At 34.7% G+C, this 19,809-nt stretch overlaps 1 protein-coding gene across 4 annotated transcripts in view; it reads left to right on the top strand.

The window, feature by feature from the left end:
• The window catches only part of SYT14 (synaptotagmin 14), an 88,528-nt gene that overhangs the window by 41,506 nt on the left and 27,213 nt on the right, over positions 1-19,809 (top strand). For all 4 annotated transcript variants that reach the window (XM_015622928.2, XM_015622927.2, XM_015622926.2 and 1 more), the window contains 2 exons: positions 16,935-17,203; positions 19,005-19,454. In XM_015622928.2, the coding sequence (XP_015478414.1) occupies positions 16,935-17,203; positions 19,005-19,454 (719 nt within the window). The remainder of the gene's footprint in view (positions 1-16,934; positions 17,204-19,004; positions 19,455-19,809) is intronic.

The following is a 19,809-nucleotide window of genomic DNA, read 5'->3' as shown; positions in this document are numbered from 1 at the left end:
TTTTTTCATGATGCGCACAATTGAGCAAAGCAATCTCTCAAATTAAGTTCCTCCTGTCAGCATTTTGAAGCCTTTGAAGAAATACTCTTTGCATTGATGTGAAGGCTTTGAAGAACGTCACCCTTAGCAATGTGATATCTCTGAAGTGATGTAAATCATACATTAATGATAACAGGAAAGTTTCCATTTTTATTGTAAACTTACTCTTTTAATAGTTCTCTTATTTATTTGAATCTGGAATTTATGAGAAGATCATTAACTTGGAAAAGGTCACAGACTCAAATAGTGACTGAAATAGAATTTACAGTAGATGCTCTACACTTATAAAATGTAGAATTGTTTTGTGATTTAAACACAAGAGATCATACTATATCAGCAGTAAAGATCATTTCCTTGATGAACCAAGTGCTTTTGCTGATTCTGAGGGTTCATGGCTATATCATTGAAGGAGTGATTAAGAAACAAGATTGAACAGTAGACTGGAAATCTCTGTGTAGACATTATTAGGTACATTGGAAAAAGGAATTTTACCCAGTACTCTACTTACCTTCTGAGAATAATCATGCTCCTTGATTAGCACAATGGAGCAGTTTAGGTAAATATGAGAACTAAAAACTAGAATAGCTTTCATAGAATGGAATCATAGAATGTTTTGGGTTGGAAGGGACCTTAAAGATCATCTAGTTCCAAACCCCTGCCATGGGCAGGGATTCTACCCACTAGATCAGGTTGGCCAAGGCCCCATCCTACCTGATCTTGAACTTTACATAAGAATATGACAAAAGAATGGCTTACCAGTTCTTCCTCTGTAGCACCTGTGGATAAATGGAGCATTTTTCTTACCTTTGAAGGTTAAAACCAAAGGATTTTTAACTAGTCTGAAACTAAAGTTTGCCTCCCAGTTGTGCCTTTTCCCTTTAGGTTAAGGACAGGTTACCATTAGGACTGTTTGTTTAGATTCTGAGCACATTACATTTTAGCTTTCTCTTTGGTAAAAGAAGAACATTATAGTTTTTTTGTAGCTGAACTCTTTTTCTGTTTTGTTATCTAATGTAGATTATTTTCCTTATGCATATGTATCAGTTTCATAGACATACTATAACTATCTTGGAATGGTTTAATGAATATTTTGTTGTTACACAAGTTGAACAATGTTACCATTTTAATCTGATAAACATGTATTTTATTGTTAGGATAACTATTTTCATAACTACTTTGCGTATATTATTGGAGACTATATTGTATCCAAGTAAACAATATAAAATTGTGTCTGTAGCTTCTGTGGAGGCAAATATCTGTAATTTGTTTTCTTGCAAAATGAGTTCTTATTTGCTGTTTGGAACACTTTTGTCTTATAAAGTTATCCTAAATTTTAGGAATTATTGGAATATTTTCCTTGGGGAAAGGGGTAAGCGTGCTATGTTGTACAACTTGAAGTAATTGTTTTGGTTTGTGTCCTTGTAGTTTTGGGTGAGCTTTTGGGTTTTTTTGGGGGAGTGGAGATTGTTTTGTTCCAATTACCTTTCCTCCACTGTATTTACAAGTTGGAAATAGATACTTTGCTAATGTTATTGCCATGCTTCTGGTCCTTTTGGTGCAACTGAAGATTATCTGCTATGAAGGAATCATGGTCTCATGAAAGCACATAGGAAAACTTAAAGGGAAAATTATTTTATTAGGGAAATTCTGATTCTGATCCTTTGAGAGAAGCTAACAGATATGCTTAACTGGGCGTAAGATTATCTGTGTGGTCACCTATGCCAAATTCAATTAAAGCTTGATCTTTAAATCTGTAAATAGGAAATCTTGCTGCATTCACCTTATCACCACTTAGTAGTTCAGCAGCATGTGTTTTTGTGTATATATCGGTACAATTTGCTTGAAAAAAAATACTAATAACCCAGCTCTCCATTTTGACCTTTGGTTTCAGTCTTGTTGAACCATTCTAAATTCTGTCCTTAAAAGTATTCTGTAAAAGATTTTCAATTATTATGATTTCCTAATTATTTTAATTTTTAAAGAAGTTTTATTACATGCCTTTGCAAATATATCAATTTGTCACATAAAGGTTAAAAATTAGATACATTTTATTCATGTTAAAGTCACACCCAGCTTATTTAAAGGCAGCTTTGACTTAAGAGTTGCAAGCCTGAGGATATTGATTTGAATTATGCATGACTGTCTGGTATGCAGTTCCATTAGCCTGCTGGATGGATAATGTAAACATGTTCAGAATTTTAAGTATCCTATATGAGCGGCAGGTTAAAAATAGAGCTGATAAGAGCATGTGTATCTGAAAAATCCAAATCTTGGAGAATGAAACTACAAAAGGTGCATGTCTTCAAGTGGCTGACTTCAGGTGTGAATTTCTTTCCTTTGAAACTGCTCAGCCCGAACAAATACAGCTGATGTGTGCGATTTGAACAGGTGACACGATTGCTGTTGGCTGCTGCAAAGCATTGACATCTGTACCAGAAAAGACACAACCAAAAGGCCGGCACCAACTCTGCGACTTTTGGCAAAAAAAGAGGGGTTATATCTGTTCTGTTTTAAATTGGTCAAGATTTACTCTAGGGATGAGTCTAATTTCTTCATATCTTCAAAGAGGATATGATTTGTAATGGTATTTGATTTTGCTCAAACTTTCGGTGGCTTTCTGTTCATGGTTATATCTGATCAGTTGTTTGGTTATCCCTGTGTTTTGCTCTGTCAGTAGTTTGGTAGTAGAAATAATGACTTCTGAAACTTTGTTTTTAAATCTTCAGCACTGTGCTTAGTAAAATTTTAAAATAGTACATTTTTAGAATTTTGCCCAAGTTCCTGTGAATTTTAATAAAAACAACCCCCTACTACTCTGGAGTGAAAAGTACAATGCCATCTATGTTACATTTTATAAAGATTTAGTATATTTCCAAGTGTTTCTGTTGCATCTGTAGCATTTGTGCAATTCAATAAGTTAAATGAAAATTGAAAAAATAATATTGCATTTATTTCCAATATCTGATGGATACAAACCAGAATACTAGTCTAATTTGGCATTAATTCTTACCCTCCTTCTCAAAGCTATTTTGCTTGGAATCCTTTGTATCTGGCTTTGTTAAATGCTATACATAATGCTAGAATGGAACTATTTTTAGATTATAAAAATGAGAGAGAATAATGATGTCTTTTACTTGGATTTTACAATTTTCATTTGCTTACATCTTAATATAGCAATAATCCTATGAAAATTTGTAGGTATATGTATGATTAAAAGTTGTTCTTTCTGATGAAGTTGATTATACTGCTCTGATACATTTTTTTCTTTTCCTCTCAACTCTTGGTCCATGAATTGTATATCCACACAAAAATTTGGCCAGCAGATAATTCTTGGGTAGTACTGGTAAAACTTGGAAAGGTGCTTTGTGTTGATGGTCATTTTCCCTCTTAAGTGACGAATAGTTAATCTGTTAAGAGATGGGAATCTAATGCTCTTCTTCAGAGAAACTCATCATCCTGCTATTTGATCACAGCTGTTATCTTGACTGTTTTCAGAGCAAAATTCCTTACACTGGCAATAAGAAGCACTGCTCTCAATCATCTGCTTGTCCTGGCGCCATTTCTTTCCTGTTAAGAGAAGGCACTTTAGAAGAAGAAAATCTTTTGAAATAGTAACAGTAGTTGTCATAAGTGTTAAAGGCAATCTGTTGGCCACAGAAGTCTAGGGAACTGCAGTGGCAATTTCCAGAGAACTTCAATATTTTGAAAAGGAAGAACTTTAGAGGGATGGTAACAATGCTAGTTATTTCTTTAAAAAAGACTACTTTGCACTTTAACTCTTCTCAGAGAAGACTGAGGGAATCTCTTGTGTGTTTTTGTGCCCAGTGAAGATAATCCAGGAGAATATTATACAGAGGAGAAATAATAGCGTGTGTACCAATGAATGTAATGGCTTGAGTACTGAGCCATTCTGTAAATATCTCCACTGTTCCAGATGCTCTTTTTTTTGCTAAGTGGTTCTGACATAAAACTGCAGAACTGTAATATTTTGGTAGCACAGATGACTTAGCATAAATGCCACCAGTCAGTAGTCAATTTTGAATTCCTTTTCCTTGTTCTCTAGCTTCCAGTTACTTCTAAAAGAAATTTTCAGGGGACAAAAGAAGTGAGATTTAATTATCATTGAAAGTTCAAAGTGGATTTTTTTGTCCCCAAAAGGAAGTTAGAGACAGTTAGAAGTTAAATTTAAAGGTTAAAAGAAATCCAGGTAAATATAAGTCTACATTGACACTGTTAGAAAAAAGAAAATATTTAATATTTCTTCATAAAGTAAAGAACTTTGTGGAAAACTTGTGGAAAACTTGCAGAATGGTACAGTTATTTCATAATACAAGCAAGGGTAAGAGTCTGGGGTTTATGCATCAGTGTCTGGCTCAGATATTATATCTCAAACTCAATGTATTTTAAAGCAGGGTTGAGGAGGGTTGTGGATGTGAAGAAGCCAAGTATGTTTTTTATTGAGTGTTTTGTTGTAATACTTAGAGAAGTTTAGATAACTGAGGAAAGAGGCAAGAGTGGCATTTGTCTACTCAATCTTCACTGTCGTTCTTAGTTGCCATCATGACGCTCATTTATGCAGCTGATGTCTTTCCAATGATTGAATGCATTAAAAGTTGGGAGACAGTTCTGAGTCTCTATAAAGTTTATATTACAATAGTTTTTTTCCCCTTCTGGTTATTCCCCTTTACTTTTCACATAAATTCAGATTATGCTATCAGCACTTGGTTTTTGAATACTGTGTAAATTTTGCTATCTCAGTGAGAGTCTTTTGTTTTTAAGAAGAGGTCAGAATACAAAAAGCATAATGGGAAAAATCTGTTTAACTGCCCTCTTCTACACTGAATAAGTACAAATTATTCCCAGCTTGTTGGAAAGCAATCTGCATTTGAAAATGTCCATAAGAAATTGGTAAAAAGAGGGAGTTTGGGGGAGTTCTATTTACTCTAGTTTATGTATAATCTCAGAGTTGCATGCAATATTTCTGCAACTCCTTTCAGAAATACTCATTGAGATTTGCCGTGTTTTACATCTTTTGTGGATATATTGATGTAGAAACACTTAAACTCTGTCAACTGAAATTAAGCAGCAAACTCAGAACGATGGTGTACTCCCGTTTCCATTTCAACACTGTTTCAGTGTTGGTCAGATTAAATTAATTTATGTCTGTACCTTTTTTCCCCTTTTGTTTTCCTTGTGCAAAAGTCCTGGATTTCAGACAGAAAGGAACCTGCCTGTTTATTTCATTACAAATGGTAGTATATAGCATACTTAAATTTGTTTTTTTGGGGGGGAGAAGAGGAATACAAACACTTGAAGGGGTTGGATATTCATCCTGTATAGATGGCTTAGATTCCTACTGTGTCAGTTTTCTGGTGTTCGATAAGGCACACAAAGCAGTTGTGGGAGAAAGCATATCACTTGTATCCATGGTAACTCGAAAGATACTTTGGAACTCAAAAGGATGGAATAAGCCAGAGTAATAGGTCTCATTATAAGGGCAAAATACATAAAAGGTTCAGGCATATGCTTTTAATTAGTTGCCAAAAATAGCTGAAATCAGGGATGATGCAATGAAACAATAATTCTTGTTGTTAGAAATGAGCAACACTTGAAATCTGAAAGATGTGCTCAGATGAAAGGCTTTATCTTACCATCTTATGGGTATTCAGACCATGAATACTAATAGGTTTGCAATGGTTTCTTAATCATGCTTAGAACATGAGAGCGCACGCTGATAAAAGCTCTTGCAAGTCTCTTATGACTGTAAGTTTCTCAAGTTCCATAGTGATGTTAATTCTCATGGCTGTGATGCATCTTCTTATGAATGGTACGTGCAAAGAGCATTCTCTCCTGTCTCACAAGGGCACTGCTGGAAAACTAAATGTAATCTGTGCTTCTGTGTAAGAATAGCAAACAAGTTGTTGAAAACGAAGATTAATTTGAGGTTAAAGATCCAGTATTTTTCAGAATAAGTCACTTTAATTAATTTAAAAATAGAAATGTAAGCAATGGGGGAAAGTGTGAAAACTTCAATGGATGACTAGAATTGAATACCAGAGAACAAAAATAGTGCAATATATGAAGTACAAGATATAAGATATTTGAATAACCATTTTAATAAAAATATTTTAATACAGTGAATAATTTTGAAGTTTTCTATTTGAACGCCAGTGTTTGTAAGGAATCCATCTTGTATTGCAGTGCAATTCTCCACATTATTTCCTCTGTTGCTATAGAAACTAATTCTAGTGCAGCTGTGATCGCTTATCAAAATTCTAATGTTTCAATAACCATTTCTTATTTTGAGTTATTTAAATAGCCTTGTCTTACTTTGAATCAAACTGCACATTTCATCACTGCTGAATTGTTGACTGGTCAAAATGTTAATGCAAGTGATGGCAAATGCTGTGGGGTTGTGGTTTGTTTTTTTTTTTTTTTCTTTTTGCTTTCTAAGCTATCATACTTATTGTTAAAGTTTGAATAACAAGCAAATTAAGGCTCTTTTCACTTGTTTAATTTTAAAGGTCAATATTTGCTGTCTAACATCAGCATTATGTAATGCACATTACTTTGTCTCTGTAATCTTAATTATATTTAATATTTTATAAACCTTAAATAGTTCCTGTTACTGGTATGTGACCACGGGGGCACGTGTGTGTGTGTATATATATGTGTGTTTACATATATGTCTGTATAAACTATTTTTAGGGTGCTTTTAACCTGAAAGTATATCTCAATGTTTTTAATTTTGTTGAAATAAAATTTTCAGTAATACTGCAGTAGAATGCCACCAGTTAGCAAAGTATTCTGGATCTCTTTTGCTGCTTGTATTATTTGTTTCCTTGGGGTTTGGGGTTGTTTTTTAGTGTTGCTCGTGGTGGGTTTTGGGGTTTTTTTGTGGGGTTTTTTTTGGCTGATTGGTGGTTTTATTTGTCTGTTTGTTTCTAACAATGGAAGTGCTACACTTGTAAGTTATATGTATTTAGTGCAGGATACAGCAACGTTCTGATTGTGAACCATGTTAAACATCATTTTGCTGAGTGTTTTCAACTGTAAGGCTAAGATCTAAAAACTTCACTGACACCAAATTATGAGGAAGGGTGTGATGATAATTGGCCCGGAGACATGTGTTGTATACTTTCTGCTGCTGTAGCACAGCTACCGAAATGTTCCTGTAGTACTTTTCAGGATAATCACTGACTTTCTAATGAGCGTACACTAATTTCATGTAGAGTGAAATAAGTAATTTTCAATTTTGAAATTATCATACAAACATTTTGCAGCTGTAGCTGTCAGACTTTGATTACTAATTAACTGCTGTGCACCACCTTTAAGTCTCTTATTCGGCAAGCTGCATCAAACAGTAATTTCAAATTAGGTATATAAATTTTTTCTAGTATAAGAAAGGTCTATTAAAAAAAAAATTGATGGATAAGTATATTTTCTTCTTTCTGTGCCAATGGCTAGTAGGTTTATTACTGTGTATTATTATATACTCGTGGTATATAATTGTAACTCATGGTATGGTGAATATAAGACTATGACAATACAATTTTCCAGATAGAGTTTTGGGAAGTTCAATGTCTTGAGAATCCTCGACTATTCAGTGCTGTTTTTTGTTTGGGTGGATGACATGGAAGAGCAGTTCCTCTCCTGCTGTTTGCTGTGGGCCGAAGCATCGTGCTCTAGGTCTTAGGAGCCTTTATGCAGCTTGGCCACTGTTTTCTCATCCTCATAAGTTCTTGCTTAGCTCTTACAGCTGGTGCTGTGGCTGAATGATAATATCTTCACCAGCCAGACTCGTATTCATTTAGTCTCGTCAAAATGCAGGAAATTATCTATTTTGTGAATTGTATGACAACTATGGAAACATAGCAACACCTACATCACACGTTACATGTAAGCCTAGTAAAGCAGCTCATCTGTGACAGTGGGAGGTCTCAGAAGCACCACAAAGAAATGCAAGAAATTTATTTTTGAGCAATTTTGTTTCTTAATGCATGGAGAAACTTGTTTGAGGCCTTGCTGGAGTGAGCAGAACAGACTGACATGCTCCCTGCTGCTTAATCTGTGCTTTTTCTTAGCCCTCTCACTGGCTGTGTGAAGGAAAGATGCCTTCATTTCAAAGCATATCCATTTCCTGTGATTTCACAGTGTCTATTTTGCCTTTCTTTTTCTGGAGAGTTGGCTCTGTTAAATGATACCAGAACCATTCCTAAGCTTACTTTCTACAGGTACTAATAGCTAAAATGTTTTAGAGGAATTCTTGACCCTAGACATAGAGAATTTTCTTCTATTGTTGACCTGTTAGGTGCTCCTGCAAACTGAAATTGTAGTAGATTTTTTTCCTGGGTTCTAGCTGCTTTTTATTTGGTAAAGTTATGAGAGCTGTTTCAAAACAAAGCAAAAAAAAAATCTGAATTTTCTGGAATACTTTTTCCAGAAATAATTTAATATACTGCAGAGAAGACAGCCCATTTTACTACAGCAAGTCACTGAGCTATTGTGTCAAGGAGAGAAGGAAAGAAAGTGCCTGAATAGACCAGAGAAACCAAGGTCCCTTGTAATTGTAGGATCTGAATAAATAATTACAACAGTCTTTCCACCTAAAGGAAAAATAACAATAAATCTGAAATATAAATGCAAAAAGCTTATCGTGGCAAGTGTCTTGCCTCTCCTGGAATGTAGCTAGCTGTGTTCTCTAGATTGTGCAGATTTTCACCTCCAAATATGGATATTCCCACCCATCAAACATCGCTGATTTCTCTTTTATCTCTTTGCTCTATTGACATTGCTTTTTTCTCAGAACTGAACTACTTTTTTGCATGTCATATGTTGTTTTATTTTCCCATCCCTCCACCTTTCTTCCTCTGTCATTTTTGCTTTGTTATTTTACCTGTTTGTAATTTTTCATTCCTGCTTGCATCTTGTTTGTTCTTTATCTTTTTCTTTGGGCTTTCTCTCATTTTTCACACAGATCTACTAAACTTCTCTCCTTTTATTTGTTTTCTTTGTTCATTTGACAAAAAAACACTTTTTTTTTTTTCTGAATCACTGCACTACTTTCTCCTTTTGCCTTTTTCCCCTCTTATTCTCTGTACTTTTTTTTCCCACCTGCATGATTTATTTTTTATTTCTGTTCCTTCTCTTCCACTGCAAAGCTGATGATATTGGAAAATTCTGTGGGGGTATTTTATGGGAGTTTTTCATGTTGATGGTGTTGTATTTATGTGAGTTTTTCATGTTGGTGGTGGTGTTCATTTCAAGTGAATTTTAGATTAATAATAATTTAAAAGCCTGAAATAGAAATAAATAAAAATTTAAAAACAAACAAACAAAACCAAACCCTCAAAAATCAACAGAAGAAATGGCTAGAGTACTAGTTGTAAAATACTTGGTTTCTGTTTTTCTGTTCCATAGATCTCTGAAAGCTTTCTGTGATGAGGAGCACTTCTGAGCTAGATTCACAGCAATCCTTATTATCTCATTTTCACCCTGCACTTCAGATCTCCATCTGCAAAATACCAAATATGTTAACTTCTATTTTATAATGCTACTGTTATCCACCCTAATATATATTTCACTTATATCTATATTAACAGCTTTGAGATAGCCAAATTGTGATCATATAGCTAACTGAAGTAGAGAGGCAGAAAATTTAACTCTTGCCCTACTGAAATGGTTCATTCATAATCCTTATAGTGCTGCTTTGTTAGTGACTCACTCCAACAGAGCATCCTTTGCAGTCAAAATTGCTGTGAAAATGAGGCAAAGGAATCAAGCTTTGTGTTCCTATTCTATAAACAATTCTTGATGGAAAGTATCTTTTATGATTTATTTTCACCTGTTAAGTAATAAATGGAAAACTTAAACAGATTTTATTTAAAAATAACCTTTTTAAATGTTTTTTTAAATTACAAAATGCAGCTACCAGGGTAAAGGTATTTTTAAGAAACCATGAAGTTACTGCATTTTAAGTTGCAGAAGGAGTTCTCAATAAGAGAGTAGTTTTGTTTTACTTAAAATAAAAGTGTGGGAAAAAACAATGATGGAACTCTGATAGTTAAGTATTGTCAGTATTGTATATACTGCTGAATGGATCATGTTTATATCAGTAAATGAATTAAGATCTTGAAAGGGGGGTTTTGTATCTCTTAGAAAACTTGGTATTTTTTATTTTTGTAAAATATAAAACCAAATGTGTCTGATATGAGCTGCAAAAACATTAAAACTCTCAAGAAAATCATCTGCACAACATATTAATCTTGCTTTCTAATCATGCTTTGTTTCCTCATTTGAGACTGAACAGAGTGAGAGCAGGAACATTACAGGAATATTAGCTGTGTGTTACAATACTTCACTGGGAATTGATTTTAGACCTCTGTGGGATCTTTTTCACCTTTTCAGCTCTTCATTGCTGCTCAACTCCTGTGCTTAATACCACAGCTGCAGTAGGATTAAACTGGACTGGAATTTGAGCTTTAATTTAAGGTGATAACTGTACTCAAAAGAAGTATAACAATGACAGGAAAATATTTCCTAAGCCCACATCCTGCTGCTGCTGTTTAGAGGTTTGAGGGAGATGCTGCTGTGCACACACTGGTGAGAAATTGGGGTTCTCAGGGGCTTGGGATGCTTTAGTTTAACAGCTTTTAGCTGCTAAGCTCGGAATTTTCCGTAAGCATCCATAAATGCTGGTGAAAGAGCCGAATTTGGGAGAATTTTCACAGAGATGATAAAAGGCATTTCCTTGTCACCAAGATACTCCTAAGATTTCAAAGCTGGTTGTCAATCACCCTCAGCAAGCAGGACTTCTAGCATATTTTAAAAGAGGGAAGGGTAAATAAAAGGAAGATTCTATGAATTCATTCAACTTACTACCTTTTTGGAAGTGTTTTTTTTCTAACAATTTTGCTAACTTGGAAAAAACAAACAGTGAGCAGAGGTGCATAGGAATTCCTGTTCATTTATTAAGTTAGCCAACATAGCAATCTGAAAAGTAGTGTAAAGGAAAGTTGGCTGCTTATAAAAAAAGTGAAAGTGTAACCAGCATCTAAATGGAACAGAAAATACATTTTTCTACCTGAACGGGCATACTTAGTACATATGCTTTACCTAAGGAAATATAATTACAGAAGAGAAAGCACGCAATTTCACTTCTTAAAGATCACAGCTTTCAAAATGCTTTACAGCTAGATAGGGTCTCAGAAAACTAGAGCTTTTAAAAGTAAAAAAAAAAAAAAAGTGATCTGGAGCTTGATATATTGATATTCATATCAATAAGAGATTAGAAATATTGAACCATTAGATTTAAGCATTATTTAGATATATTCTGGACAACTGAAAAGTAGAAATACAGAACCAGGTAGCAGAACTCCTTCCTATTACAATTAATATCAATGCTGTACAAGGAACCAGAGAATGATACTTAAATTGAAAACAAATTAATTCAATAGATGGTAATGTGTAATTTTCATTGAAAGACGACCAAAATATTTGGGAAGGGAACAAAAGAATGTCTTTGACAGCTGGTTCACGATAATGCTTTTAATAATGTATTTGTAGTTAAAATGTTATAAATGGGACTAATTTTGGAAAGAGGTTTTTTTTTTATTAGTGCTGGGCTTTTGTATTGCTCTGTAAAACAGACAATAAATTCATACAAATAAGAAGTGCTCTAGTAAGTACAGAGACCAAATTTTTTTTTTAGGGAAACAAAACTGAGCTGTAGTTCCACAGGCTCAAGATGTAAACAGACACAGTAAAAAAGATGCTATGTGTGTTTCAGTGATTTCAGTTGGTCTTAGACCTCTGCTGTGGAAGAAAGTTAAAGTTTTAAGGACTGGACATAAAAATAATTATATCATTTTAAATTACTTTCATTTAAAAGTCCAAAGAGAACCTTTTTCTTACCTGAATGATCAACAACATTAGCTTGAGAAAGTGAGGAAAAAGCAGTGCTAAAAGCATCACATGACATCAGGTGTAAATGATAACAATGCTGCTTTGATTTCCATAGGTCTGGGATTAAGCTAATAGTGTGTAGAATTTTCTAACTTTAGGAAACACTGTTATCACTGGGGGAAAAAAACCCAGTCAAACAGATATGATGCTTTTTCTTGTTTACGGTGAATTGCCTAATGTAGAAGATAGTTCAGCTGTAAATAGAAGTCTAACCTGTGGCAAATGCAAGAAGAAAGCACATGCAAAAGGAGAAATTTTTTTTGGGGTCCATAATGACCCCATACCATTCCCATATTCCCCTTTTTTCATTAAGAATGATTGATGCCATAATTCTTTTGGGAAAGAAATAGAATTATGCCAAGATAATTTGTTGTTCTGTGAAATAATTTGGGTTTTGTCCTCACAAAAATGCATGTAAGCTTTTAATTTTAAAGGAAGGAGAGACCTGAGGTTTCATTCAATATTTAATGTTTATATTTTATACTCCCTGTAATGTGGAGTAATTCAGTCAACATAATATTTTTGGATGGTAGAAAAGTTCAAACATGAAAATTCCATTTGGACTGTCTGTGCTGCCTATCAGAAATCTCTAAGGGTATTAAATCATTCAGAATAAGAAAGGTTTCTTTAATTTTTAAACATGTATTTCATTTTATGTTTTATTTAAATTGTCTTAACATTTACATAGAACTCCTTGAAGGCTTGAAAACTTGAAATTTATGTTTGATTAAAAAAATAAGAAATTATATAGCAGAGTGTGAGCAGAGATGTATTAGAGAAAGGAAAGGTACCATTTGAGTATGAAGATATTCTGACAATTACAAAATATGACTTGCAAAAATTACTGATTTATGAAGTGATTATTTATTTTAAAGAAACTGGAAGTCAGATTCCAATAGGGGTGTTGAGGTACTGTTGCCTCCCACAACAGTGTGAATTTTTAAAGTACTACTGTACACGAGAAACCCAAAGCTGCAGAAGTGTAGTTAATGATGGCTTACGAGACAGGGGAATTAAAGGCACAAGGGTAGTTTCTTTTTCCATGTTAAGAGATGGGTGTTCTTGGAATTACTCAGGAAATATGGTCTAAGGGAGGTTGGGTTGATGCTGCTGCTGTGAGGAAAGCAGCTGCTGCTCTGGGAAAAATAATTGCGATAGGAAAGTCTAAATGCTGTAAACATGGGACGAGGACATCACCAGCTGCATGGTGAAATGTGCAGCCTAGCATGGTCCATGAGAGACCAGAACAGAGAGGAGAAATGAGCAACATTGGAAGGAGCAATTTGAAGTAGTAACTGAAAACCTAAAGCATTTCTTATGCATCTTTAAACTTTGATTCCCCCCAGCAAAATGACTGAAACATTTCTGGATTTTCTCATAGTTATCAATCGTATGTTCCAGGAATGCTCACTTTGGCCTAGGTTACTGTGTCAGATTTAACTTGCAAATCTCTTGAGGCTGATGGCAGGGTATGTATCATCCCCCTTTGACTTGCAATCTGTCCTACAGGGGCTTATGAAAACAGATGAACCTTCATTGTTGAACAAACAGTACTAAAAAGAAGATATTTATTTACTTCTGACTTAAATGTGCTAATGACAGTTTACATACTGTAATTTCTAAGTGTACCAGCAAAATGCTAATCTGCTCAGGTTTGTCAGGTATCTCATTTATGGTTCTGGTTTCTTCAGCTGTTAAGCAAGGTCCTTACTATCACCATTGATGACTAAGGGAGGATGAAAACTTTTATTAAAGCTGTTACCCATTTAAAAAGCATTTATGCAAATATTCCTATTGACACCCATACACTGTATTCTCAATTTAGAATTTACCAAATACTCGTTACTAAACAGATTTGGTTTCACTCATATGAGAATGCCAAGTATTTTCACATACTTTGGGTGGAGAAATGAATGTGAGGTCTTTATATTTCTCCTTTCTCCGTTATGCCATTTTCTGGCTGGTAGGAACCTCAGACTAAACCTGATTTGATTTCTCCACGATTGTATCTTACTTCCACTTTTGGGACATACATTGGCTTTTTACCCTGTCTATCTAGTCCAAGGTGATGTGGGCATTTAATATGATTAATTTAATTTACAAATGAATCTACAAAAGGTATTTTCTGTGTTTTGAAGCTTGCATAGAAGCAATGCAATGATTAATTTTTTATTTTCAGTGTAACCATTTGTTTATAACTCCTTAGCAGATGTTATTAGCCATATTTAGTGATCTTTGGGAGGTATTCTTTGGCTTTGTCACAGTACAGAAGTATACATAGCTGTGTCTGAAGTTTACATCTTAAATAAAGGGTACAAGGTATGTTACACACAGGGGTTTCATGTGTAAATATGCACACACTGCAGATCATCTTGCCTTTCAGCTCCAGATGTTTTTCTCCAATACAATTAGTGATAAGCCAGCAAGCACTAGCAGCGGTTTTGTATTTTAAACTTTGATACATATGCAAAATTTTGTTAGATTGTCCAAGTTAGTTGCTACTTCTGAGTAATTTTTAAGGAAAATACCCAGGATCAGATATTTAGTATTCCTGTATTCACTACTGTCTGTGATATCATTTGGCTTTGAAATCATCAGTCATTAGAATGTCTCAATGGAATTCAAATCTTCATAGTTTTCAAATAACCATATAAAAAAAATATTTTATTGCATCATTTACTGTGGGGGCAGAAAATTAAAATGAGACATTTTTCACCTTGAGAATTAATATGAAAACTTAGATATCTTTTTATGTAGAGAAAGCTGTTGTTCAAAACCAGTTTATACCTCTCTAGACAGAGGTATCCTGAGATTTTTAATCCCAGATATTAGTTTTAAGAATTTGCATGTTATTTCAGTTTGTTAAACTGCAATTTGAAAAATATATAGTTGAAACCTGCCCCGGTCCTTTATCTTTTCCTGAGATTTTTGAATCACAGCTGTTTAATAATATTTTTTTTCTTCACTTCTTCCATGCCTACATTAAAAGCACCTTCTCTGTCACACAGCCTGTACAGTTTTCCCATAGGGACATATAGTGGAGTTCATCAGAGTAAAAAAAGTGAGTCACACAGTCATTTATTTACTCATGTAAGACAATAATGGTGTTGATAGTTAACTGGACATGTTTTCATTTCATTAAACTATGGAAAAGCTGGGCATTAAAAATTCTTAGCAGACTTGGTGGCAAGTGAACAAAAAGAAACTCGGAGCTGCCAGGTGGTTGATACGTCATTTAATGTTTGTTGCCTTTTGGCAACAATGAGCAGAAATGCTGTTTTTCTGAATTTTCTAGAATATTTAATTATATAGATTATGGCAAGGAAGTCCAGTTTTCATGGTATAGAGAGTCAAATGATACATATTATTATTTTATTATTATTAAAATATCACTTTAGATTCTAAAATCATATTTATCTAGTTTCATGGGTGCAAGCTGTCTAATATTCATAGATAAGGTTTAATGTTTATCTACTAGAGAGATGTCTGCAGTTCAAGTATGTGATTCCCTGCTGTCTGTTTTGTTTTCCAGCCCTGTGGGACTGGCTTTTCAAGCGTTAGTAGCACTGGCTCACTAACAGCAGAAGACCTTTTGCAAGAGTGCTGAAACAGTATTTTGGAATCACTCTGAATGGCAGGCTGGCTCTGATAGGTTTATCAGAGACACAAGGGTTCTTGATAGTGGTTTCATCTTGTAAGAGTGTTTTAATTACTTGTTTGCCATGGTTCTTTTAGGAGCTGTTGAAATAGTGAAGAGCCCTGCATTCCCCAGTTAGTACTTTCTTTTCCTTGCTTGTTTGGTAGGTTTTTCTGTGAGTGAATTGTATGTCTGACACTAGAAAACATTTTTGCTTTGAAATTCTTATGTATAAGGTAATTCTTTATGTCAGGGGCATTGAAATCTTCATTAAAACCTCTACAGAAAATGTAAACTAATTATGAGGCAGTTTCTTACCTGTCCTTGATATTCCTTTCATTTCAGCTGCTGCACACTTTGCTGTCTTTTCCCAATTCTATTCAACTCTGTAATGCTGGATAGTAAAATATGAGATAAAAAATTGAAATGTAATTTATTTTGAATTAACTTTGTGTCTGTAGCCATGCATCAGGTTTAATTTCTGAGGAGATGTATAACCACATTTCTTTCTCTCTATCTATCTATCTATCTATCTATCTATCTATCTATCTATCTATCTATCTATCTATCTATCGTGAAAAGCAAGGATGGTCAGCATCAAGTATTTGTCTCAAGCACAAGATTGCTCATGATCCTTTTTCCTCTGTCTTTAGTGACTAGAGGTAGTGTGTGACTTCCAGACACTGGATATGTACCCTTTAGCTGTTCTTAATAAGTAATAAAGAATCTGAGACACTGCTTCACTTTTTAAATTCTGGTGAACAGAGTTCACTTGTGTGAAAAGTTGCCTTTATTAGTACCTTACTTGTCTTCAGAGTTTAATTTAGTATCTCCCTGGTGGGCAACTGCATGGGAGGTAATCAGCCTGATATCATGGCTTTAGGGAGTGCATTTTGTTTCCATAATTGGCCTACATTACATCTGCACAGAATCTGACTTAAGATATCCAAAGGTTTTTGCAAGGTAAGCATCCCTGAAATTCAAGTGTAGAATTTTTGTCATGTCATATCTGCTATATTTATTTACATGTGGTTTGCACAATCCATTCTGACTGTACACTCAAAACTTTGCTTTTATCTAAATTTTTTTCATTTGAGAGATCACTCATTTCCGTTTTTAACAAATTTTTTTTTTTTCAGTAGTATTTTTCATCTGATATGAAATGTAAAGTTAAAAAAAGGACATACATAAATTTTTTAATTCTCTGTCCAGGCATTTAGATTCACATTTTCCACAGAACTGTTTGAACGGTGAATACTCAGAAAGTAAGTAAAGCTTTTTAACTTATTCTCAGCAAACTGCATTCAGAGGATGAGAAGAACACCTCCGCTGGATGAACTGCAGCCGCCTCCGTACCAGGATGACAGTGGTTCTCCTCATCTTTCCTGTACGCCTTCCGAAGTCGGAGACAGCAAATGTGAATATTCCCAGTGTAGCAACAGCCCGAGGTGTTCATATAAGTGCCCTAGTGAGGGAAGCACGGGACATGAAATAGAGAGCTTTCATAACAAAGGATACGAAGAGGATGTTCCGAGTGATAGCACAGCAGTTCTTAGTCCAGAGGTAAATTAAAATAGTTGAGTGTGGTGAAGCACTTTTTTAACCTAAAGATCAATGCACTGTTATATGGGCACTATGCAGCTCATTTCATTAAAAAAAAAGAGGTTGTCAGAAAATATGACAATAGGATTTCAGATTGCTGTAGTTATCTTTATGGCACCTTAGCTTTCAAACCAGCTCCCAGTAAGAGTGAATTATTTTTTAAACCAGTCAGAAAATTTCATTACTCTGTAAGGACTGTAGTCAAAATTCTTCCACATGATTTTTTAGACAACCCAAATAAAGTTCTGTTAATGCTTTTTCATATTGAACACCCCATAATGTAAAGCAATTTTTATGGGAGGGAAAAATATTCCAAAGGTTTGGGTTTTATTTCCAGTTGTTGATGTGGTGTAGTGATTTGGGCCACTTAATGTTCCTATTTTTCTGCTATAAATTGTAATGATACATATGTATCTTTTTCTGTGAAGAAATAATCTTTTCTGACACATATTTCATTGAAATGCCTTTAACAACCAGTTACTGCACTGACATCTATGGGTAAGTCTAATTAGTGATGCCATGTGCAGAAGAAGCTCTTTTGGTACAAATTTATCTTTTGTTGCTACTGGAAGTTTTGAAGTGTGTGTTAGAGCTCAGTTCTGGTGTTTCTGTTTAAGTAGCCCTGTTGGTAAGCTGATGTTGTGTACCTGGGGTGTTGCTGCAAGGTCTGGAAGACCCAGCTGCAAGGCCTTCCCATTTTGTGTCGCTCCAGTCGTTAATGTAAGCATATTCAGTAAGAACTGAGAATGCTGCCAACTTTTTTTATAGCCACACAAAGCTTCAGGATTGAAGCCTTTAGAGGAATGCATTCCCACAGCTATGTGGCAGCCAGGTTAAAATAAGAACATTTCTTAGCCCAGAAGGCTTTGTTTTGACATCTATTTGTTCATGTGAACAAGACACACTTGAAATACCTTTGTTTTGAATACTTGGAATAATCTATCGTATGAGCAGTAGGTTGACCTGTACTTGTAAATATTTTCTGTTTCAGTATCCCTATTAAACTTACTGTTGAAACTTTGTAGGGGACCAGTATTTTACTCAAAATTTGATGTGACAATAAACCATCTGAATTTTAAGTTTAAAATAAGATTTTAGGACTGATGTCGTTTACAGAGAGTTCAGAAGATGAGTTCAAAACTTCTACAGTTCCAGTAAAATTTCATGAATAAAGCCACAATAGTGACATCCTTGGCCATAGCAGAGGGTTGGAACTAAAAGATCCTTAAGGTCCCTTCCAACCCAAAATCTTCTGTGATTCTATGTTTCTAGGATAATTTTTAGCATATTCATATAACTCTTGTGGATTGCAAGAGACTGGAGCTGTGTGTGCAAGTAGATTTGTAATTCCTGTATTCTTTGCTGCCATATCACTGTGCTCTCAATCATTATCTGTCTCTTCAAGCAATGTAATAGGTGAACTTTAAAATATGTATATGAAATATGTGAAATAAGGTGGTTTTTATCTTGTAACAAATGTATATACTTTATAACATGTGGGGCACAGAAGAAGAGATCATTACAGCTTGATTCAGTCTGAGCTGATACTGATTGGCTCCTGGTTTTTGGTGGTATTGGCCAGGTAAAGTTTTGATTTCATCTTGACTGCCAGTCAGCCATCTCCTTGGGCTTTCAGTGCTTAATAATCTTGTTTATGAAATGAACTAAAAGATCATAGTGCCTTCATATTGTTTCCATTCTAGATTTAATAATAGAATACAATAAATAAATAAATAATTGGCTTTTTTCTCCTCTTCTTCAGGATATGTCAGCTCGAGGATCATCTTCACAGCTTCCTAAACCTTTTGATCCTGAGCCAGTAGCTAAATATGGCACACTAGATGTGACTTTTGACTATGACTCACAGGAACAGAAGCTTTTGGTGACAGTGACAGCTGTCACAGACATTCCAACATACAGCAGGACAGGTGGAAGCTCGTGGCAAGTACACCTAGTTCTTCTCCCTATAAAGAAGCAGAGAGCAAAAACCAGCATCCAGCGGGGACCGTGCCCTGTCTTCACAGAGACATTCAAATTTAATCACGTTGAGTCTGAGATGATTGGGAATTATGCAGTTCGCTTTCGACTGTACAGCGTACGGCGCATGAAAAAAGAGAGGATTGTGGGAGAAAAGATTTTTTACTTGACAAAATTGAATCTTCAAGGGAAGATGTCAGTGCCAGTGATACTGGAACCTTCTTACAGTCTGCCTGTGAGTATTAAATGAGGCAGAATAAGAATGCAGTGAGATACAGTGTCCTGAATTCTGAATAAGAATAGTGTGTATATTTATAGAGTCATCACATCTACTGAGTTTTTTGAACAGTCATAGCACTGCATTAGCACAATGAAAATTTCCTTAGAGCTTCTGTAAATACATCCACTTTCCACCTGCAAAAGCTGTCCATATTTTCCTTTAAATTACTTCAAAATTTCCAGTCCATAAATAGGGATATAGTGGTGAATGCATGTATCCATGCATATAGATATGTATATGTATATGTGTGTAATAGTATTATCTTTACCACCTGCAGCACTTCCATTTAAAAAGAAAAATACACCAGAGT

Source organism: Parus major, chromosome 3 (genome assembly GCF_001522545.3).
Source record: "Parus major isolate Abel chromosome 3, Parus_major1.1, whole genome shotgun sequence".
In the NCBI taxonomy this organism is placed as follows: Eukaryota; Metazoa; Chordata; class Aves; order Passeriformes; family Paridae; genus Parus; species Parus major.
This window is presented reverse-complemented; position numbering and strand designations above follow the sequence as displayed.